The sequence below is a fragment of the Antechinus flavipes genome, chromosome 2 (genome assembly GCF_016432865.1).
Source record: "Antechinus flavipes isolate AdamAnt ecotype Samford, QLD, Australia chromosome 2, AdamAnt_v2, whole genome shotgun sequence".
Taxonomy (NCBI): domain Eukaryota; kingdom Metazoa; phylum Chordata; class Mammalia; order Dasyuromorphia; family Dasyuridae; genus Antechinus; species Antechinus flavipes.
Genome location: NC_067399.1, coordinates 671,169,679 through 671,194,884, shown reverse-complemented (window position 1 = coordinate 671,194,884; position 25,206 = coordinate 671,169,679). Strand labels below are relative to the sequence as shown.

Genomic DNA, 25,206 nt, shown 5'->3' with positions numbered 1-25,206 from the left:
GTTAAAAGGCTAGAGGATTGAATTTAGAGTTAGGGAGAACAGAATTTGAACCTTACCCCAGGTATGTAGTAGTAGTGGGATACTGGGCAAGTCATTAACCCTTTTCAGATTCAATTATTCTTATCTGTAAATAACACTTGTGCAATTCTCTAAGATCTGTAAAGTGTTTTACAGATATTATTCCTTTTCATTCTCAAACCATCTCTGAAAAATAGGTCTTTTTTTTTTTTTTTTTTTTTTGGCTGAGGCAATTGGGTTAAGTGACTTGCCCAGAGTCTCACAGCTGGGAAGTATCAAGTGTCTGAAATCATATTTGAACTCGAGTCCTCCTGACTTCAGGGCTGGTGCTCTATCCACTGTGCCACCTAGCTGCCTTTACTAGGGGTTATCATTGTCCTACTTTTAAAGTTGAAGCAACAGAGACACAGAGAAGTTAAGAGATTTGCCCAAGACCACAAAACTAGTAAGTACCTGAAAGTAGGTTGAAGTAAAGTTTTCCCGACTTTAAGTCAATCATGTAGAAATGATGTCTTTAGCATTTATTTCAACTGATGATTATGAATATATATTATCATATATCTGTACATATATATATATGCATGTATCCAACATATATTATGTATAAAGATGTGTGTATATTGTTTACATATGTATTTTTCTAGCTATATCTTTGCAGATCTTGATATATTATTATTTAATCATTTCAAATGTCTGACTATGATCCTATTTAGGATTTCCTTGATTAAAACACTGGAATGGTTTGCTATTTCCTTCTCCAGATTATTTTTCAGATGGGGAAACTGAGACAAACAAGAGTTTATGATTTGACCAGCTAACCCAGGTAGGAATTGTGTAAGGTTGGACTTGAACTCACAAAGATGAGTCTTTCTGACTCTAGCTTGGGTATTCTGTCCATTGCATCATTATTGCCTTTAGGAAAATGAAATTCCTGTTTGGCTGTTTAAAATCTTCACAATTTTGGTCAATCTCCTTTTTCGGGTTTATTATATATTATCCCTAAACAGAAAGACCAATTTCCAGCTGATTCAGACTTCTTCTTATTTCTAACTCATAAAAGTCCATCTCCTTTCTTTATGTCTTGAACAGGGTATCTGCCCATTCCTTGAATGCACTCCATCTCCACTCTTGTTCCTTACAGTCCTTTGGTTCTCTGAAAGCTCATATGGAGTTATGTCCTATTAGGATTTTCCTGATCCCCTAGATATTCCTATTTGTAATTCCTATTTGTAATCCCCAAAGCTCTTTCAGTTTATGTTGTATATATTTTATATTTACTAGCATATGTGCAATATCATTTATTAGAATGTAAGCTATTTAGGGGCAGAGATTTGCATTTTTATTTTTGGGTCCCAGGTGCCTAGCACAGTGCCACAGACATACTAGTTACTTAACAAATGACTGATGATTATTACCAGGTATCTAACAAATGATCACCTTCTCCTTGAAGACTACCAAAGAGGGGGGAAACTTCCCATACCCTTTCTAGAAGCCTCCTTTCCTACTGGCGAGTTTTCCCTGTTCAGAAAGATTTTCCCGACATCTAGATAAAATTTCCTCTTGGTAACTTACATCCTATGTTCCTAGTTCAGCCTTTTGGGGACAAATAGGACAACTTTAATCCCTCTTCCATATGACAGCTCTTCATTAAAAGACAAAAAATAAAAAAAGAAAGAAGAAAGAAGAATCCAGGGTCTTACAAAACACAAAGGTCATTATCACAAAGCTGATCCACAGAATAGAGTTTGTAATTGAATTGCTAGTGTTCTGTTTGTTAAGCAAGCCAGAGTTCATGGTGCTGTCGATCAAAACTTCAAGTGAAAGCACCAAGCTAGCTAAGGAATATTTACAAATGGAACAGCCAACTTTTTCTTGGAGTTGATGGCTACAAAGTTTGGGAATGGTGTAATTCAGTAAAGATGAAAATATTAGAAATGTCTGTTTAAATTGTATGTGACTGTTTTGATTGCCTGAAATCTGAATATTTGAGAGAGTGGATGGAATCAAGCAGTTCCTATGAAATCAACTGTACTATTGTCATTGGTGAGATCAGTAGGCAAACACGGAACAATAGGGGGAAAGCTGAGCCTCCACAATACTGTCTGTACTTTTAACCCCCACATCATGGCCATTAAGCAGAGCAGCAGCCCCTTCAGGGAAGATTCCAATATCCCTGGCACAATAACACTAATCGCAATGTAGGGTTAAGTTGCATAGTGACCTCTATACTTTCACCAGCCCCAATTTATAACCCCCCCAATTTTTTTCATTCCAAAGTACTCAATACCATCTACTACTTCACCACCAGAAACTGATATTGTTTGATGAATGGAAAATGACACAATATGTTATACTGTCTGCCTGCTGCTTCCCCCTTAGGACCCCACTGGGCCTTCCCATCAAATCAGCAAAATCATCTGCTGTACATGTCATTTTCTCCTTTAGAACAGAAGTTCCTTCAGATTTAGGGTTGTTATCTTTCTATTTGTATCTCCAGTGTTTGATGTAGCAGTTTATACATTGTAATCATTTTATACTTTTTCCCTTCCTTCCTTCTCTCCCTCTCTCCCTCCCTCCCTCCCTTCCTCCTTCCTTTCCCTTCTCCCTTCTTTCCCTTCTCCCTTCTTTCCTTCCTTCCTTCCTTCTTCCTTCCTCCCTTTTTCTTTCTTTCTTTCTTTCTTTCTTTCTTTCTTTCTTTCTTTCTTTCTTTCTTTCTTTCTTTCTTCCTTCCTTCCTTCCTTCCTTCCTTCCTTCCTTCCTTCCTTCCTTCCTTCCTTCCTTCCTTCCTTCCTTCCTTCCTTCCTTCCTTTCTTTCTTTCTTTCTTTCTTTCTTTCTTCTTTCTTTCTTTCTTTCTTTCTTTCTTTCTTCCTTCCTTCCTTCCTTCCTTCCTTCCTTCCTTCCTTCCTTCCTTCCTTCCTTCCTTCCTTCCTTCCTTCCTCCCTCCCTCCCTTCTTTCATTCAAACATAATTTCTTCAAGATCAGGGATTAGTTACTATTGTTGCTGTCTGTGTCTCCCAAAGCCATTTTTTCAACTGGTGTTACATAATGTTTTAAACCTAGTAGGCAATTAATAAATGCTTTACTGAAAGGAAAAATGTAAAATGTGCAAGGGAGCCACATTCCTATCTTAGATTTTAATAGAACATTGTCCTTGTGAAAGCTTGTTTGCTTTTTTCTTGCTTTTGGTTAAATTGACAAAGGGATTTTTGAATTAAATATTAGCCATTTGTATTTCCTATCTCCTGACACCCAGCCTGATTTGTAATCAAATCTGTGATCTAACTCATTAGGCTTGGTGCATACCTTTTTATTAAGGAACTCTATATTTCTGAAGCCTGTCATGGTACTCAATAACAAGGAGAGACCTTGAAGCAGCATTGAAATCCAGGTTACTTGAGTGCATTTCAAGGAGACAATGGCACAGCTTGGAGATGCCTTTTTCTTTGTCACTCCTTACTTCTTCACTGATACACCTCTACATCACTTAAGTTAAAATCAGAATTAAGGTTGTCAGAATTGGAGTTAGAAATTAGCTCTATCTGCCTGCCTAAATCTTAGATGTTTGTTTATTTACTGGACTTCTCAATGAGAAATACAATTTCCCTTTGTCTGAATCTCAGATAGGCACATCTCTCTCCTTTCCTTGAATATTATACAATGATAAAACTTTATTTATACCAAGAATAATTAGCTCCTTCAATCACCTGTGCACCTAAGAGAAATAGGTAATTTTAATTAGTCTAAGGATTCTGATTTCATGTTATATATGAGAGAGAACAAGCTTATAATGACAAAACCATTCTTTTTTTTAATGGGAAGGTTTTAGTATTCATTGGTGAGGTTATTTATCTTTTGAAGATATATTTCCAACAACCAGACATCACAGAGAACATAGGACTAAACAATACTGTTAGATATAAGATTAAGACAAAAATAAATGCTCCAGAAATTGAAAGGAAAAGTCATGTCCTTTCTCAGCAATGATAAATTAAAGTCTCCGAACCCCTTCTCTCTGACACATAGGACAAAATGGGGATGTAGTATATCTACCTAGCATTTTTTTTGATAATTTTGTGTCCCATATTTGTAAGTGATTACAAATTATATATGGAAAAAAGTCATTTCCCCTAAGAAGATCTTGGCACTTGGCTTCCAGGCTTTTTACTTTTCCCTCCTCCCTCAGGTTTTAGCCCCATCTATAGCTGTGTCCACTGGAGTAATTAAAAAACAACAAACATATGTTGGTTGGTCTATGGTCTCATTGCTTAGGATGTTTTCAACAATAATGCAAATTGTAACCCATCTGTTGTAGCCTGGACTTGATGCTGGCTAGTTTTGCATTAAAAGTTCAATTTGGAAGGAAAAGAAATAGTTGCAGACAATCTGAATCATTTTTAAAAAAAAAAGACATTTTTTTCAGAGGTTGTTGAAAAGATGGTGGAGAAAAGGTAGGAAGTTGATGGAGTTTTCCCCAAACTATAAGCCACTTTACATCCTAGTTCAAAATAAATTCCAAATCAAAAAAGCTCATAAAAAACTGTGTGAAACAAATTTCCAGACCAACAAAAGTTAGAAGGTCTAATGCAAGAAAGGTCCAATCACTGGAATAAAAGTGGAGCACAGTCCAGCATAGATGAAAAGTCAAAGGGAAATATGAACAGTTGTCACATCCACAAAAAAGTCTTCCTGGAAGAAATGAAAAAAAGGGATCTTTTTTTTTTTAAAGAATAAAAGAAGTAGAAGAAAAATTAGGAAAAGGAATGAGAGTGATATAAGAGAAACACGAAATGAGTTAATGTGTATACTCAGTAATCATCACTGTGAGTATGAAGGGAAAGAACTCACCCACAAAACAGAAGCTGATAGCAGAATAGATTAAAAAAAAAAAAAAACAAATCCTACGATATGTTGTTTACAAGAAACATATTTGTTTCAGAGAGACACACACAGAGAAAAGATAAAAGCTGGAGCAGAATATATTATACTTAGGCTGAAGTAAAAAAGAGAGAGGGAGAGAGGGAGGGAGGGAGGGAGTGGAGAGAGAAAGAGATAGATAGAGAGAGAGAGAGAGAGAGAAGAGAGAGAGAGAGAGAGAGAGAGAGAGAGGAGAGAGAGAAAGAGAAAGAAAGAGGGAGAGAGAGAGAGAAATAGCAGTTATGATCTTTCACAAAGCAATAGCAAAAATAGAGCTAATTTAATGAAAGAAAAAAATCGCTAAAAGGTATCATAGACAATAAGGTCATATAAACTCTAAACATATATACACCAAAGAGTATAATATACAAATGTCGAAAGGATAAATTAAATGAGTTATAGGAGAAAATAGAGAGTAATACTATACTAGTAGGGAAGCTCAACTTTTCCATCTTAGAACTAGATAAATCTAATGACAGAATAAACAAGAAAGAAACTAAATAGATGAATAGAATTTTAGAAAAAAAATAAGTATGATAGACTTCTGGAGAAAGCTTAATGGGGATAGAAAAAATACACCTGTTCTTAGTGGAATATGACATTTACACAAAAATTGACCATGTATTGCAGTAAAAAAAAAATCATAGTTGGGGCCAAAAAGGCAGAAATAAATTAAATGCATTCTTTTCAGTTCATAAACAATAAAAATGACATTTAACAAAGGACATTGGAAAGTGATTGAAAATGAATTGGAAACTAAATAATATAATCCTAATGAATGAGTGTGTTAAAGAATAAATCATGAAAACAATAATTTCATCAAAGAGAATGGCAAAATGAGACAACATACCAAAATTTAGGGGATGTAATCCAAGCTGTGCTTTGTGGAAAATTTACATCTCTAAATGATTACATTCATTAAAAAAAAAAGTAGATCAGTGAATTGAGCATATATTTTAAAAAGCTCCAAAAAAAGAAAACTAAAACTCCCCAATTAAATATCAAATTGGAAATCCTGAAAATCAAAACAAAAATTAATAAAACTGAAAGAAATTCACTGAACTAATAAATAAAACTAAAAAAACTCAACACAATAGAAAAGCCATTGGCTAATTTGATTTTAAAAAGGAAGAAAACCATATTACCACTATCAAAAAATGAAAAGGGTGAATCCTCACCAATGAAGAGGAAATTAGAAAAATAATTAAAAGATATTTTGCTTAATTGTATGTCAATAAATCTGACAATCTAATAGAAGTGGATATTTACGAAAATATAAATTGCCCAGATTAACAAAAAAAAAAAAGAAATAGAATACTGAAATAGCCTCATTAAGAAAAATATTTAACACACTCTCAATAAACACCATAAATAAAAATCCCTAGGGCAATAAAGATTCACTAACAAAATCTACCAAATCTTTATAGAATGATTAATTTCAATACAATTTAAACTATTGGGGAAAATCAATGAAGGAGTCCTACCAAATTCTTTTTATGGCATATATATAATATTGATAACAAAAAAGAAACAGCAAAATAGAGAAAGAAAATTATAAACTAATTTCTATAATGAACACTGATGCCAAATTTATGAATAAAATGCTAGCAAGATTAAAGCAATATGTCACCAGGACCTGTATGCTGTGACTATATAGGATTTATACCAAGAATGCAGGATTGGTTCAAAAGTATAAAATGTATCAACCTAATTGACCATATCAATAACAAAACTAACAGAAATGAAATGATTATTTTAATACATGCATAAAAAGCTTTTTGATAAAACATAGCAGCCATTCCTATTAAAACACTAGAGAGTATGGAAATAAGCGAAGCTTTTCTTAAATTGATAGTATTTATTTAAAATTACTAGCAATATATAGGGATAAGCTAAAAGCCTTAGTAAAATTAGGGATAAATGCACATTATCAACAGTATTATTCAAAGCTGTACTAAAAATGTTAGCTATAGAAATAAGAGTTGAAAACATTGAAAGTGTTAGAATTTGCAATGAGGTAACAGAAATGTTCTTTGCAGATGATAGAGTGATATTTTAGGGAATCCTAGGATGTTTATGTATACACATATGCACATATAACTAAAAACTGTTTTCATAAAAAAAAAAAAACAATAACATAAACTCTTGGTTAATTTGATTGAAAAAGAGAAGAAAACCAAATTACCAATATTGTGTATGTGTGTGTATGTATGTGGGTGTATGTGTATGTGTATTGCCAATAATACCAAGTAAGAGAAGACAGAAAAATTCCATTTAAAATAACTGTAGGCAATATAAAACACTTAGGAGTCTATCTGTGAAGACAAATTAGAGAACTATATAAATACAATTATAAATCATTTTTACACAAAGTCATATTGAGGAATGGTTAAAGTATATGACTAGTTAGCTGTCAGATAAAGAAGCTATTTATAGTCATATCAAATGCCCATTTTAAATCATTATTAATTAGAAAAATGCAGATTAAGACAGCCCTGACGTCCCACTTAATACCTGTCAGGTTGCCTATTGTTACTGAAAAAAGGAAATAATGAATTCTTTCAAGGATACAGGAAAATCAGCACACCAATACACTCTTGGTAGAACTGTGAACTGATCCAACCAATCTGGAGAACAATTTGGAACTATGTATAAAGGGTAATCAAACCATGCTTACACTTTGACCTAATACACCACTAATAGGTGAGTCTCTAAAAAAAAAATCATAAAAAAGGGAAAAATAACTTTCATGTATAAAAAGATTTATAGCATATTTGTGTGTGTGTGTGTGTGTGTGTGTGTGTGTGTGTGTGTGTGAGTGATAGCAACGAATCGGAAATTGAGGAAATGTCCATAAATTGGGAAATGGCTGAATAAGGTTAGACATTTGAAATGTAATACTATTGTTCTATAATTAATGATAAGCAGGCAGATTTCAGAAGAAAAAAAAAAAACAACTGGAAAGACTTACAGGATCTGCTACAAAGTTAAGTGAACAGAACTAGCAGGATAATGGACACAATAACCATACTGTGTGATGATCGACCAAGAATAACTTAGCAGTTCTCAGTGATATGATGATTTAAGACAATTCCAAAGAACTCATGATGAAAAATGCTATTCAAATCCAGAGAAAGAACTGATTGAGTCTGAATGCAAATCAAAGTCTACTATTTTCATTGTATCCTTTTCATGTGTTTTTTCCCCTTTTGGTCCATTTCTTCATGCACAATGGGAATAATATGGAAATATGTTTTTTTAAGCATGAAACTTTATTTTTATTAACACTGCCTTATGAATCATGCTAGGAAAGAAAAATCAGAAGAAAAGGGAAAATAATAGAAGAGGGGAACAAACAGAAAAAGGAATGAACATAATATATGTTGATTTACATTCAATCTCTATAGTTCTTGTTCTGAATGCAGATAGCATTTTCCATCAAAAGTCTATTGGGATTGCCTTGGATCACTGAACCACTGAGAAGAACCAAGTCTTTTATAATTGATCTACTCATATTCTTGCTGTCATTATGTACACTGTATTCCTGTTTCTGCTTATTTCATTCAGTTTCATGTCATGTAAATCTTTTCAGGCATTTCTAAAATCAGCTTAATCATGTTTTATAGAACAATAATATTCCAATTACCTTCATATGCCATGATATATTCAGCCATTGATGAGTGTCCACTCCTTTTACAATTCTTTGCCACCACAAAAAGAACTGCTATAAATATTTTTTGCACACATGAGTCCTTTCCCCTCCTTTTTGATTTATTTGGGATACAGATTCAGTAATGGCACTATTGGATGAAATATGTTTCGTGTAATTCCACATACATAACCTTATTAAAATTCTTATCTTTTTGGGTAGCGAGTAGAGAAGGGAGGGAGAGAATATTTTGGAACTCAACAATTTTAAAAAAGTGAGTGTTAAAAATTGTGTCTACATGAAATTGAAAAAAAAATAAGAATACAACATTGATTCACTTTGGCATAATTTCCCTTCTTCTATATTACCCATATTGGTTTTCTCATCAATAAATTAAAAAAGAATAAGTTTTTTCCTTCCCCTAACTGGGCTGGATTTTATACTTAAGATTTTATACATGAAGAACTCAAGTCTTAGTAATTTGTCCCAGTTATGTCTTCAGAATGGTTTCAGTGCCTTTTGAGGGAAAAAAAAAAAAAACAAAAAAAAACTAACCTCATTTTCATGTCAGATAAGAACTCTGTTCTACTCTCTATGCTTGTTCATCCAGGGAAGCTGCTATCTATAATCATTCCCAAATTCACACCATAATCTACCAACCTTTCTTGTTTTATTTTGAAATCATAAATATATCAGTGGAGCTCTCAAATTATTCACTTAATTGTATATATTTTCCCAATGACAAATTTTTCTACAATTCTTTTGAAATCCTTTATGGGGTGCCCAATATGGCTTTTTCAAGATCAGCACATACAGGTTTTTTTTTTAATTGTTAAATGTGAGATGCTCACTTCTAACTCAAGTGCCTGTAATGCCCTTGCATTCCTCCTACTACTTTAGCACCAGTTATAGAATGTAGCTATTAAAAAAAATTATGAGAAGTATCACAACATAAAACATAAAATTGAACCCATTAATTGTCACAAACCCCCTAAAAAAACAAAAGATAAAACAAAACAAAAACAGTGTGGCTTGTCTATGTCTCAATTATTTTATTGTATTTCTTGTTTTGGGAGATTGCTTTCACAAGGTGAACAATGCCTCAAATATAATGAACCATACTTCTTTCTTTTTATACTTTGAGCTAATAGTTTTCCTTAAGGTCATAACTGATTTTAACTTATTAGCTAACTATACTTAAAAGGATATTTTTAAAAAATATTCTAGCTTTTGGTAGAATCCTTAATAATGGTAGTTGTTTTTCCAAGTCTATCTTCATGATAATTATTAGCATTTCTAATAATTAGGCTCAGGTAATAGTATCCTCTCAAGGTTACTAAATATGTATCATCTTTAAGCAAATTCTCAGAAGCTGTCTAGTATGTCATTCCTATGAAAATGGCTTGTCAATGCTGAATGTGTGCCAAGACTTATTTGTCCAAAAAATAAATTATTATTTCAGAAAGTTCAAGCATATGTACAGAGCCAATCAGTGCTGATGAAAAAAATGATATGTTCTTTTGATAAATTTTGATAAATTTTCACCATACAATGGAAGCATTATGAAAGTGCTACTATTCTGATTCTGAAATTTCAAAAAGGAAACATCAGTGCTTTCCAAGATCCACCATGGTTTGTGCTCTATAAACCTGTAAACTAAGATCTGTAGACTCACAAGTGGCCTGGGAAGAATAAAGGAGAAAATCAGTCACCTAGCATACTTCTCTAACATCTTTGGAGCTACTTTTTTTTGCTGTTGTCCTTCAGTGCCTTAGATAAATATTTTTTTCTGCTTTCACATTTTTAGTAACATGGTGATGATTACTATATAGCCCAACACCCCAACACTCACAGATATTTGCTTTTAACTTTGCTGTTAAATTTATTAAATGAATGGAAAAATTAATTACTAATTTTACCTCTAAAAGTAGGTTCTTAAATTCAAGACAAAGTCACAGATTTTGAATGGGATAATCCAGGGTGAAATTCCAATTCTTCTACTCACTCCCTATATGGCTTCCCAAACCCTAAAAGGGTTTCCTCATCAGTCAATTGAGAATCTGGCTTTAACTTCCCATCAGATGATTAATCCTTGAACTATAGCTACATGCTGGAATGGGTGCTATGTTCAAACATAATTATAGATTAGTGTGAAGATATTCACTTTCATTAAGAACATATCTCAAAGTTGAGTTCTTAATGACAGCTTTGTTTTCAAACATCTCTGAGTTAGTGATTGTTGATCATTCTATCATTTAAATTGACATAGGAATGATTGAAATAAGGATGGATTAGAACTGGTCAAATTTGTTTATTTTTTGAGAGAAAGTTGATGATAATTCTTCTGATTATAAACAGGCCAATGAATACAAATATCTTTGGTCATAACATTATTTTTTCCTCCCTTCTTGTAAAGGACCATGGTATCAGGAAAGTGATGTTATTACTTGCAAATGAATTGGATTTAACTGAGGTAGGGGAATGAAAACTCATTAGTCTTATTCTTTCCTCTGAAGTCATCTTGGTCCAATGACAAGATATAGATCAGGACAAATGGACTTGGCCTTGGATGTAATTGGATGCTTTGACCTTTTTAGGCTAAGTTCTTTAACAGGTTTCAGTGTGTCTGAGGCAACTTCCAAGTGATTAAGGAAAAGTAAGAACTGAGGCAAAGAATGACCTCTTTTACCTAGTCAAAAAATCAATCCAGGAAAGGAAAACCCTCAGGGTTTCTGGCCAAAACAGAAACAGTTGCTGTGAACACTCATTAGGAGTCATCAGAGTCCAAATAATGACAAAATGAGACTCTAAGGTCAAAATTAGGAGTTAGAAGAATATGGCAGAAAGATTACAAAACCTCACCAGATGAAATAATTCAGTTTCAAAGGGAATTTTCAAATTTTCTTATGGTCTAAGAAAACTAGCTCCTAGATGGATGCATGAATAATGTATTTAATAGACTAATTCATCTTCCTTAATTTTTGCCCATGGAATATTGTTCTTCATAATACTGTTTTTTTTTCATTTAATGTCCATGATTAAAATATTCTTAGTAGTGGAGCTGTTATTCCCTTTCTGTTTTATAATCTATTTCTCATAATCATGACTTTCTCTGGATGGTTCACATCAATGTTCCTCCCTAATTTTATTCCATTCTAATTATATCTCTTTGTTCTGAGCCAAAGACTCCCTCCTCCTTCTTTTCTTTCTGGCTGGTATCTTCCCTCTCAGTCAGTGCCAAGTCAAGTTATCCATTAACCTTTCACCATAAGTCATGTTTTTCATTTCTTTAATTATTTCCTTCTCAAAACTCCCTTTGAGTTTTCCATGTGTTTTTATAGGCATATAATATTGAAAAGGGTATTGGATATATAAAAGAGAGAGATTCTCCATTTTATTTTAACCATTTCTCTTAAAGTCGATCTCATCATTTTATGGATCCTAAAACTCATGGTATGATTCCAAGACATTCCATCATATGGGGTTTGTAGTTTAATTAATGTATAGATACTCATGCCACATGAATGGCTACGGGGAGGCTATGATTAATATTACTTCCAACAACCTAACTAAATTTAATTTAATTATTTAAAAGAAAGCATGTTTCAACCACCTATACTCAAAGCCCTTTGCTAAGTTAAATTTTTTTTAAGAGCTTTGCAAAATACCTGACATCTAGTAAGGACTGTATAAATTCTAGAATTGTAAAAATAGTCCAGATGATTTAGAAAGATTGCTATTGGAAGTGAGAATAACTTTGTTCTGTACTGGCCTAGCCTTGGTTATAACTTTTTTTCAAAGTGGTGAAGCACAAAAAGCTGTTATTTAGATGTTCAGATAAGGGAACTAAAACTTCATTCCAGAGTAATTTTTAGAGTTTCCCTGCAGTTCCTTCAATTGAAAACTTCCTTTCATGCGTAACTGGAGCATGAAGTTGATCCCATATTCTCAAAATTTATGACACTCATGAGCAAGTTAGGAAAGATTCAGTCCCAATGAAAAGATGCTAATTATTGGCCAGAACCAGTGTGCATATACAATGTTCCAGAAGTAGCATAGAGAAATTGAGTCACTATGATTGTTGGTACATAATAAATAGTACTGGATTTCACATTAAATCACCTTTATCAGACTTTCCTCCCCAAATGCTACCATCTTTAATCTGACAGTATCTCCAATTCATCTATCTATCTATCTATCTATCTATCTATCTATCTATCTATCTATCTATAGGCACACCAATATGACATACCACCTGCCATAAGTCTAAAGATTTCAGAGATGTATTTTCAAAATGGCAGCTCTCCAAATAGTATTTGGGCTTTCCCTGCCTTGTTTCAAGCCATAAAGTGATCACAAGATGGAGAAACATGTCCATAATTCCAGCAGGTTCTCAACATAAAACAGCTATTAAAAAATAACTTTAAGTTTTTTATTAAAGCAAATTCACTTGAATTTCACTTACCCCATCTGGTCTGCCATCAGAAGCAGTGACTATCAAAATGTAGCGGTCTGTGCTTTCTCTGTCCAATGCTTTTCCCAAGGTAAGAATTCCAGTACTAGTAGGAGAGAAAAGTCAACAGGAAAAACATACATATTGTTAGAAGAGTCTATAATGATTACAATTAATTTCATTGAGGAAATGTTAGTAAAACTTTCCATTTTGCACACATAGATAGGTTTAGATTTCCTTTCTGGAGAAGAATACTGATATCCAACTTATGTGGGGAAAATGTTCTTGACATGGAATCTAGAAACCTGGTTGCAACTTCTAGCCTACTTACCAGCTCTGTGACTTAGGACAAATGTCTGCATTTCTTTGAGTTACATCAGAATTTCATTATTACCACCATATATGGCTAGGTAGAACTTTCACCACTTTAATTTGATTCTCCTCAAAATATAATATTGGCAATACCAATAATTTTAGGATCTCCAGAAAAATGGAGACTGAGAGAGGTTAACTGACCTGTCATGCAACTAAGTGTGAGAAGTAAACCTTGTCTTCCTGACTCTGATTTTATTTTATTTTTTCACTTCTATCCCAAAGCTACTTTTGACTCTCTTGATTTTATCCTAATGTGTCAGCTGATTTCTTGCTCTGACTGGGGGAAATATAGTGTCTGTGTTGAAGTAAGGGCAATGAGATATCATAATGGATGGAAAACTGGAAGTAAATCAGAGGGACAGAGTTTTTTTTTCCTTTTTAAAAATATTTTATTTTACTTAATAATAACTTTATATTGACATAATCCATGCCAGGGTAATTTTTTTACAACATTATCCCTTGCACTCGCTTCTGTTCCGATTTTTCCCTCTCTCCCTCCACCCCCTCCCCTAGATGGTAAGCAGTCCTATATATGTTAGATATGTTGCAGTATATGTTACATACAATATATGTTTGCAGAACTGAACAGTTCTCTTGTTGCACAGAGAGAATTGGATTCAGAAGATAAAAATAACCCGGGAAGAAAAACAAAAATGCAGATAGTTCACATTTGTTTCCCAGTGTTCTTTCTTTGGGTGTAGCTGCTTCTGTCCATCATTTATCCATTGAAACTCAGTTAGGTCTCTTTGTCAAAGAAATCCACTTCCATCAGAATACATCCTCATACAATATCGTTGTCGAAGTGTATAATGATCTCCTGGTTCTGCTCATTTCACTCAGCATCAGTTCATGTAAGTCTTGCCAAGCCTCTCTGTATTCATCCTGCTGGTCATTTCTTACAGAACAATAATATTCCATAACATTCCTATACCACAATTTACCCAGCCATTCTCCAATTGATGGGCATCCATTCAATTTCCAGTTTCTAGCCACTACAAACAGGGCTGCCACAAACATTTTGGCACATACAGGTGAGGGACAGAGTTTAAAACTAATTTCACATACTTGTTAGTTATATGATCCTATGCAAATCACATAATCTTTGTCTCAGCTTCCTCTGTGAAATGAGACCTACCTTTCAGGATTATTTAGAGGATAAAATGAGAAAACATGTGTAAAGTATAATATAAATGCTAGCTATTTATCATTATTATTTGAAAATGAAAAGTTGGCATATGGTAGACATAGCCTGTAAAAGGTATATTTTAGAGGAGATTCCTTTTTTTTTTTTAGATATTTGTTCAACTAGATGATGATAAACATACATTCTCAACTCTGAAATTATATGATTCTGTGAATTTCCTAAGTGTGTTTGACAACTATTTAGCAATTATAGATCTTTCTTTTTTGAAAGCACTTCTATATAAGCTTTTTCTCCTAAATTTCAGAGTTGATATTGGACATAAAAATCTAAATATGATCTGATATGCATTTAGTATGATCATGGTTTGGAAAATTTGGAGGAAATAGGCTACTGACAATGCTCATATAATTTAAAAATGGAAAATTATCATATTAACTAAATAAATACACAAGAACATTGAATGTTCCAATGGTGATAACATTCCAAAATGATGGATTAAAAAATGGTAATGACATTGTTCAGATACAGATCACATTCTGGTAGTAACAAATCTCAATAAATTCAATCTATGTTTTAAAGAATAACCAACTGGGGGGTTGTGGATGTATAGAAAAAAGTAAAATAATTCTTAATTTACTGGTGGCTTTTTGTACTATTGGACCCAAGTCCAAAGACTTAATAGAAAAACTTCTTTCCTCTAAAATCCACAAGCAGAATAACTTAATATAATTGGGTATTTTTAATTGGAAACATTTTAGAAGGAAATTATGAAAGACACTACTCTCAAATAACTAAAAAATCTCATTCCAAGAGTTGGTTCTTAGCAGTGATGTTTGGATCAATTATGTCACTGAAGAGATTTGAAATATCAAAGGCTAAAATTATATTTCAAAAGAAAGTCATAAATAGTATTAAAAGCTAAGCAATGATTGTGAGATTTATTGGTCAATTTACAAAATAGGCAACTAAGAGATCTAAAAATCAATACTCCAATGGAACTGTGATCTCATAAGTATAAATATCCTCAAAGTCCACACATTTCAACCCATTCATGCCTTACCCATCATTTTAGAAGTTGCCTGCACTTTATCTTGACATTATAAGAATCTCAGTAGAGAATGAGGAAGATGGCAATTGCCAATTAGCTCTTGCTCTTTTCACAGGAAAAGTTCATATTCTTTTTCATTAAGATGTGCTTTTGATATAGGCATTTCTTTGGTTTTTGTTGTTATGTGCTGTAAGATACACTCATAAAAGGGACCTGTATGTGCCAAAATGTTTGTGGCAGCCCTGTTTATAGTGGCTAGAAGCTGGAAAATGAATGGATGCCCATCAATTGGAGAATGTTTGAGTAAATTGTGATTTATGAACATTATGGAATATTATTGATGTGTAAGGAATGACCAGCAGGATGAATACAGAGAGGACTGGCGAGACTTACACGAACTGATGCTAAGTGAAATGAGCAGAACCAGGAGATCATTATATACCTCAATGACGGTACTGTTTGAGGATGTATTCTGATGGAAGTGGATCTCTTCGATAAGGAGAACTGATTCAGTTTCAATTGATCAAGGATGAACAGAAGCAGCTACACCCAAAGAAAGAACACTGGGAAATGACTATAAACTGCTTGCATTTTTGTTTTTCTTCCCGGGTTATTTCTACCTTCTGAATCCAATTCTCCCTGTGCAACAAGAAAACTGTTCAGTTCTGCACACATATATTGTATCTAGGTTATACTGTAACCTATTTAACATGTAAAGGACTGCTTGCCATCTGGGGGAAGGAGTGGAAAAATCGGAACAGAAATGAGTGCAAGGGATAATGCTGTAAAAAAATTACCCTGGCATGGGTTCTGTCAATAAAAAGTTATTAAAAAAATAAGAAAGATAAAAAAAAACATACACTCATAAGCCATGAGCTTCTCTATTGTCCTCTCAGTAATACTCATTTTCAATTCTTTAGAGATTATATTGTTCCATGACTTGCCATTACAATCCAACTCTAAAGAGTATTGGAATTAAAAGACAGATGTTTGATTCAGAGAGAAGTTTAGGAATATTTAAAAAATAAATAATTAGTTAAAACAAATCCAGCCTACTCTTTTAAAAATGTTTAAATGCTATGCTCCATATAGTGTTCATTTTCATCATCTGAGATAAGTATGTGACTAGAGGGGCTATTTAGGTTTACCATTTAATGATTTATCATAGGCAAAACAATAGAAATTCTATAGTTTCTTGTGGCTGGATGGTTAGGCCAAAGTGTTTTCATTGCTTATGGATCTCATTCAAAAAAAAAAATCTGAGATTTCTGGGATTTTGATGTCCCCATCCCAATATCATCAGCAAACAACAGTATTTGGCTAACTTCACCATGGATCAGAAATCCATTTTCAACTTGTGCACCTCTGAAATAGTTTGGCTAGCATCTTTCTTCCTGTTTTATATCTCATCTGATGATACGAATGATGAGGTTTCAAATAAAGTTATATATGTGGCTAAATTTTGAGTGTTATTATGAATTTTGGAGTATGTACAAGTGACATCTTTTTAGAGGAAAGATTAGAATGCATTTTCTTCTAATAGATAAAATGCTTTGCTTTGTTTTGTTTTTTATAATCAATAAAGATCAATACAGTGGGTACTTGTGTGCTACATATTTCTTATAGTATGAGAATAAAGGTGTCATTTATTCTAGAATGAAGTTTTTTTCTAATATCTACATTAAATATATGTAAATATTATTTTCATAAAATATGTAAATGAAAATGAAGGTATATAAGCTAATATTTGGTAATGCTAACTGCTTAACTTTTTTATAATTTAAATATATAAAATTCTTACATGTTTTGTTATCTCTCCCTGTTTATATGCTTGGTGAATCTATTTTCTATATATTTTGTATTTGCATGGTCATTTTCTTGTTGTCTTTAGACTAAGCTTCTTGACAGTAAGAATGAGGTTTTTTTGCCCCTCTTTGTGTCCCCAGTGCTAAGTCCAGTTACTGGCAGCTAATAGATACTTAATAAAATGCTTATTGACTAACTAACCTGAATACTCTCACCATTTTCTTAGCTGTGGCACAAACTTTCTTGGGATATACATGACCTAGTCTAGCTATTTCCATGATTTTCATTCTTTATAGTGTCCTTTCTACCCCCATTATAAACATCAATTTATGGTTTCCAAGTTAATCTTCCCTAGAATAATTGATTAATTGTTTTCCTCTATAAACTTTCTTGATATAATTTAACCCCCATGTTTTGGTATGTTTTATGAAGTGTTATTGCATGTAATTTTCAACCTTCATTCTCTTATATAAAATAGTGTAAATATATTTGTATTTTTATCCAGTGTTGACATTACTTGTTATAATTATGCTTAGCAAATTGAGTTTTCAGTAGGTGAAATGATTTGTGGTATCTTCATAGCTAGTGATTAAGATAATGGATTTATATAATTAAAACTTCCTTATGAAATTATGGGAGTTTCTTTTAGCCATCACAATAGATAAAAGACCAGTTGTTGAGTTAGGCAGATCTGAGTTCATAAATGGTTTTAAATGATCTATATGACCTTGCACAGGTTACTTAAACTTAGTGTGCTTCAGATTACTTGAGCGTAAAATGGGTATAATAATAATACCTACATTGCAAGTTTGCTTTGAGAACAAAATGAGATCATATTTGTAAAGTGCTTTGTAAACTTTAAAGCATTATAAAATACTAGGTATTATTATTATAGTTTTTTTTTTCATTTTGATGCTACATAAGCATCTAAATAAGGGAATACACTTAGGCCATTAAAATAATTTTTATATTCATTAAAATACATTTTTTATTTTGTACAGTAGTGTCTGTCATATCCAGTACTTTATGTTTTTGTCTCTCAAAGACAATATTCAAGACAGAGTTATAAAACTTATGCCTATTCTGTAAATCTTGTTCTATTCATTACTCTTCATTTAATGTTTTCAAATACACACATTTATCTGTATACATATTGATATATGTGTGTGTGTGTATATATATATATATTATATATATATATATATATATATATATATATATATATATATATAATATCCTCACTTATAGCTACCTTCCTGCTAAGATCCCCAAATATTAAAACCTATATTCATTTAGTGGGGAAAACCTGAGCTTTTCATTATCCTTTGCAATAGATATTTTACATGATATACATAAGATGACCAAATATCACATGAAATAGAATTTTTATTGCCTTTGGACTCATAAAAAAGCCAAATCTTGCAACTCCTTTATTTGCTTTTCTAAGAGATTAAGTCTTCCTTCCTTATCAGTTACAACATATTTTCTGTTAGCTTATTTTGTTTATAGTTAAACTGTTAATATCAGTGTGATTCACTTCCTTCCAGAGGACGCCTATTCTTTGGTCATTGGACAAGAATCATACATTTAGAGTATCAATCACTAAGTTACAAGTTTATATATGGTGGAAAATATGTGATTACAGACAAGATATGCCCTTTCCTTCCATCTCTCTGTTATGATATTATGGCAATAGAAAAGGGCCATAGGACTCAAGACCATTTTGTATTTTTCTTTTCTTTCATGGTTAATTATGGTCAAAGAATTCAATGCCACAAAGAGAATGACATTCTCCAAATCTGGCTCAGGTGTTCCCCTGAAAACAGACTCCTCCTGTTGCCTGGGAATCTAATGATGAATCAAAAAGTAGGCAAATGATTGGGGAAAGGAGAAATGCTAATATATGCTCATGTATTTTTTTTCCTTCTTCTAGTTTCATGGCTAATCAATTCTTTTTTATCTACTATGAGGGAATTTTACTAAAATAAATGCCAAGTGTTTCCTCCTTATTATCCTTCTCATTACGTATCTTTTAAAGAAAGAGTCAGAGTTTTTCATCACTTGTTGCTCAAGAGATATTCTCCTTTTCTTTTGATATGACCCAATTCTAGATAATTTAGTTATTCCTTTTCTTTTATTACAAAAAAGGCAACTTAAAATCGGTTCAAAATAAAAATGACTTAAAAATATTTCCTGAAAAGAGGAAATAAAAGTAGTGGCCTTGCTGAATATAGGAAAAGTCTTGGCTTACCGTAGTAGATATTTTCAATATAAGTTTTCTCTCAAATAAGGCCTATTTCTCTATGTGTTCTCGTTGATTTAATTATAATTTTTATTATTTTTATGTTTTATGATATTACTTGTCATCCTCATGTTGAATGAATATTTTTATGCAGCCTTTGGGCTATAAAACTGTAGTTAAGTTCACCTAGGGAGTTGAGAAAAAATACAATCACCCCTTTATGGATTTAAATCACAGATAGACAACATAAGTCTTGAGTTTCTAAATTCCAACTCCCAACAAAATTATATTCAAGATTAAGGCTACTTTTTTTTCCCCTCAAGCTGCTAAGAAAGCCTTTAAAAAGTCAGATGACTCTCAAATGCTCCTTCAAGTCCATATTGGTATGTTTCCTCCAAAAAATTATCACTTGAGAAACATTTTAATCCCCAGTTTAAAGAATTACATTTTAGAGAAAGAGATATGTATACAATATGACCAACATCTCTTTTCAATCCAAACAAGCCTAAATTTTCCCTGAAAAAATTGGTGAATCTGGGGATTAGTTGTCTCAGGGATGGAACAGAGCCCAAGTAATTTCTCTATTGACTGCCTATATTGATGTCCTTTCCTGATCACCCAAGGGTACAAAAGACCCAGCCATGTGAGAAGCTGATCAAATGGGTATATGTATATGTGCATGTGTGTATGTGTGTGTATATGCATGTGTGTATAATGTTTTAAAACATCAAAGAGAAAAATAAAATTGATAGATATTAAATATTCTGAAAATTTCCTTGATGAGAGCTGACATACGGATAATTGAATATGACCTTGAGAGCTTGCGATTTCTGATGGTGAAAAAACTTAGCAGATGGTTGTTCTGATTTTCCATGGTTGGCAAATCCATTAGTTTGTTGCCAACTTGGTGATGGGACCCATGAGAATTAACTGTCAGGTGACAAACACACTTTCCCATCAGTTGGCCTTTACTTGAAACCTTTCCAGCTTAGCAGGTCTAGATCATAGCAACACAAACATACACACACACATACACACATACATACATACATATACACAATTTTCTAGTGGGTATTTTCTTACAGGTACTATAAGACCTGTCAACTCATTGTTTTCATCTTGCTTAAGGTCATTTACTACTTCACCTGGGCTGCCTCTTTCAAGATCATATAAATTAAGAAAGTAGAAAACTAATACATTTTCAGGATAGACAATTTATCACTTCATGAAGCCTTCAGATGCTCAACCATATTTTTAGGAAGGAAGATAGAATGAAGTGCTTATGAACTTGCAAAATAAACTATATAAAATGAATTAGCCATCAGTGGAAGGAAACAAAGCTGCCAGTGAAGATAAACGGTGAGAAAACATTTCTATCTAAGGAGAAAAAGGACTTTGGGAAGTCATCAAGTTTATCATTCTGCCCTCAGGCAGCCCCTCATCCAAATCCATACAGATAAATGGATCCATGCTAATTTTAGTGGTCCCTGGACAAAGCTTTCTTTAATAAATCCTTTCCATATTGAATGTCCATATTTCTCAGGAAATTGCTTTGTTGATATAACCTAAATGTTCAAGGATATCTGAGTTCTTCTATGTGCTACAGAAGAATGAGATCTAATTCTTGAGCAGATATGGGTTTTTAATATAGTTTTATGATTAGTGTCTTTCTGACTGATGATTGTGATATTTAGTAAACTATCAATCATGAGACTTAAATTCTTAGTTGTATGAGTAATGATTTCTCCCAAATTATTTAATTTCAGGTAGAATATGACTTTATTTATCACTAGCTAATAAATACCACAACAATTCTTTTGGAAAAGCAGCTCTCCAACTCTTTCTAGCAATCTAGTGTTTAACCCTATAAACTCAACACCGAAGATCTGTGGAGAAAGATCCAATAGTTTAGGCATCTTGTGTCTTATACATTGTTTAGAGAAATAGTCCCTATACCTAGATCTTCAAGGATCTCAATGGCCTTGAGTTAGATGGCACACAGATGCATAGTATGTGGACTTCTGATACAATATAAAATAGCAGAAAGAGCACTGGACTTGGAGGGCAAAAATCATTGATTCAGATCTCACCTTAGACATTTACTAGATGTGTGACTATGGACATGTCAGCTCTCTGACCTCCATTTTTCTCATTTGTTAAATGGAAAGATTTGTAGCACCTACTTTACTGATGGTTTGTGACTCAGATGAGATTATATACCAATGCTTTACAAGCTTTTCAGTGTCAAAAGCATGCAGGGTGGGAAGTAAGAAGGAAATATATTATTTATGAAACTTCTACCAGACCTGTGTCAAATGTTTTATAAATACTACCTCATTAGAAACTCACAATAGCCAGGTGTTCTTTATTGTTCACTAATTTCCATCATGTCCAATTTTTTGCAACCCAATTTGGGGTTTTCTTGATAAAGATATTGAAGTGATTTGTCATTTCCTTCTCCAGCTCATTTTGCAGAGGTAAACTGTGTTGAGTGATTTGCATAGGGTCACACAATCTAGTGACTGAGACCAGATTTGAATTCATGAAGATCAGTCTTCCTGACTTTAGGCCCAGGACTCTTTGTCCTATACCACTTAGCTCCCCCATTTATTAAAACTATATAATAATATCATCTCCCTTTCACACTTGAGGAAAACGAGGGAGATGGAAGTTAAATGATTTATTCATGGCTACACAGCTTGTAACTATCTGAGGCCAGACTTGAATTCAGGTTTTCTTGATCCTATTGCTAGCACTCTACTATATATCTAACTGCCCAATGGTGGTGATGATGACACATTGGCATATCTTTTAGACTGATCAACACAAAGAGCAAAATTGGAATCAGAGGAATGGATTTGAATATAAACTCTGTTATTTATTTCTCAAATCATTTCATCACTTTGGCCTCAGTTTCCTTATATGTAAAATTAAAGTGTTAGACTTTATAATCTCTATTTACATACACATATAGAAATATATAATACATTAGATTTGTATGTGCACAAGAAGCATGTGTGTATGTATATACTTACACACATGTATATGTAGATACACACATGTGTGTATATAGGTGTGCATATATGTGTGTATAAATATAGCTCTATATATGTACATACATACAATAACATAATAAAGGCATGTGTGAATGATTTCATTGTGGTACAGAATTCCCAGTGAAGAAACTATATAGTTTGGCAGCTGCTCAATTGTTTACAATCTTAAAAGGTTGCTAGGGCTATTGGGAATGCAAATGGCTTGCCCAGAGTAAAACAACCAATCTATCAGAGCCCAGGTCTCCTTTACTCCAAGGTTTGTCCTCCATCCATTCAGCCTTCCTGCTTTTCATGTAACTGTTTTCCTACTTTCAATCCCCCAGTTAAAAAGCTACGGAGGCTGATGAAAATCTGGTTAATAGAAAATCAACCTGTGAATAGTGAAATCTTAAATATATGTATAATAAATTTTAGTTAACAAAACTCACTTTTTAATGAAACATTTTTAAGGCCAGGCTATTCTCAGCTGAAGTGCCCTTGTTGTTATGAATAGCTGACAACTTTAAAGGGATATAATTAATCCCAGGTCATGGCTGCAAATGGAACGTTTCCACCTCAGTGAGTTTTACCTAATAAAATGTTTAAAATAAATAAATAGTCCCCCGTGTATGATTGCTGAGCTCAATACCATTCTCTGAGCTCTCATTACCATGTAAGCGGGAAAAGCTACAACAGCTGACGGCTGATTAGGAGCCTCTTCTCTAACTCAAGTTATTTTCTACCTGTTAAATGGCAAACAAATGAATGAATGAATAAAGCTGCAAATCCAGTTGAATAAGCATTTTTACTTACGTTTCTGAAAGGTTGAAAACTCGTTGAGGATCTCCATTCTCGATAGCGTATGTTATCGGATCATGCTCTCGATCGGTTGCCTTTAAGGAGAAAATATAATTAAATGATCAGGTTATTGATAAAGTTCATATCTTGCACATAGAAGAAGACAAGGGGAATGTGGAATCTTGGAAGAAATGAAGAGATTTCCCAGCTATTTAAGTCTTAGATGAGAAGGCTGCAGGATAAGAACTTTCGTTTCTGATTCCAGTTCTGCTGCCAAGATAGTGTGGCTTGAAGCATCATTTAAACTTTTTAAAGATCAATGATCTTATCTGACAAAGGAAATAGAGTCGAACAGCACTTTAAATAATGATTACATAGATTAACCAGAACCAGACAAAGTGTAAGAGACTATAATCAATAGTAAGTGAGTGAGTATCTGATTTTTAGTTGTGACTACTATTTATTGGGCCACTTGAGTGGTACGGTGGATAGAGCAGCAGGCTTTAAGTCAAGAAAACCTGATCTCAGACACTTTATAGCTCTGTGACCCTGCACAGTTACTTACCCCTATTTGCTTCATTATCCCCATCTATAAAATGAGCCAAAGTAAAAAATTGGAAACCATTCTATTCTCTTTGCCAAGAAAGCCCCAAATGGGGTCATGAAGAGCCTGTATTGACTGAAACGATTGAACAACAATTTACATATCATAAGACCTCTCTACTTTTTCTCTTCTTCAAAAGATAGGTAATATATAGCTTTGAGCTGCCCTGTCTAGCATATATTATATGCCCCCTTCCTTAGCATCTTCTCTATGACTTAAGGATTTAAACTTGCCACTTCAGTTGTCATTATAGATGATGATATTGCTGTCCTCACAGTTGACAAAGACTAATAGCAAAGGTCATCTGTAGGCAACAGTTCCTATAAGACTATCTTCTCCTCCACTGCTGGGTATTCCACATGGCAGAATATGGTGATAGGGAGGGATCACTATGTGGATAATGAGTCCCAGAGCAAAACAAAAACAAAAACAAAAACAAAACAAAACAAAACAAAACAAACAACAACAACAAAACATGATCATCCTGAAATATCTCTTTGAATGTGATATTGTCCAGATAATATGGAGATGTGCTATAGATACAAATGAGTCCCAGCCACCAATTCAGGTAAGTGGTAATCAGTAAGGATTGGCGGTAAGGATTCAGAATAGTGTTTGAGATACTGGTCGGAACATTATGTTTCATTGGTTGGCTGTATAGAGGAGGGGGATGATTAAGAAGATTAGGTTTGAGGCTCATCAGAGAAAAGCAAACTAGATTATGTTTGACAATGTCAATACCCCATCCATGTATGTGGACCTCCAGGATGTGCTGTCCCTGTATACCTCTTTTAGTATCACTAGTTTATGAGGGGCAATGGAAATGGTGTGAGTCAGACTATGGCCATCTGAAGGTTATACCTTCCCCATACTATCCTCCATATGAATTTGGCTGACTGTGAACAGACAGAATGACTACTTTTGAAGAATCTGACCCAGAAAGGCTGCAGTCTTATTATCAGAGTTGAGAGGGAAAATATGACATCAAGGAGAAGCTTTGTAATTTTCAAGCAGAAAATGGCTACTGCTACCACCAGATCTTCTTTGGAAAGGATCTGTGAAATCCAAGACGATCAGGCCACGACCATAAAAGTAATTCAGTTGCCCTGAGAACTCTT

General features: G+C 33.4%; 1 protein-coding gene across 1 annotated transcript in view; it reads right to left on the bottom strand.

The window, feature by feature from the left end:
* The window catches only part of PCDH15 (protocadherin related 15), an 859,006-nt gene that overhangs the window by 305,168 nt on the left and 528,632 nt on the right, over nt 1–25,206 (bottom strand). The window contains exons 15-16 of the mRNA XM_051973865.1: nt 23,500–23,579; nt 13,049–13,142 (exon numbers count right to left, since the gene is read on the bottom strand). Of these exons, the coding sequence (XP_051829825.1) occupies nt 13,049–13,142; nt 23,500–23,579 (174 nt within the window). The remainder of the gene's footprint in view (nt 1–13,048; nt 13,143–23,499; nt 23,580–25,206) is intronic.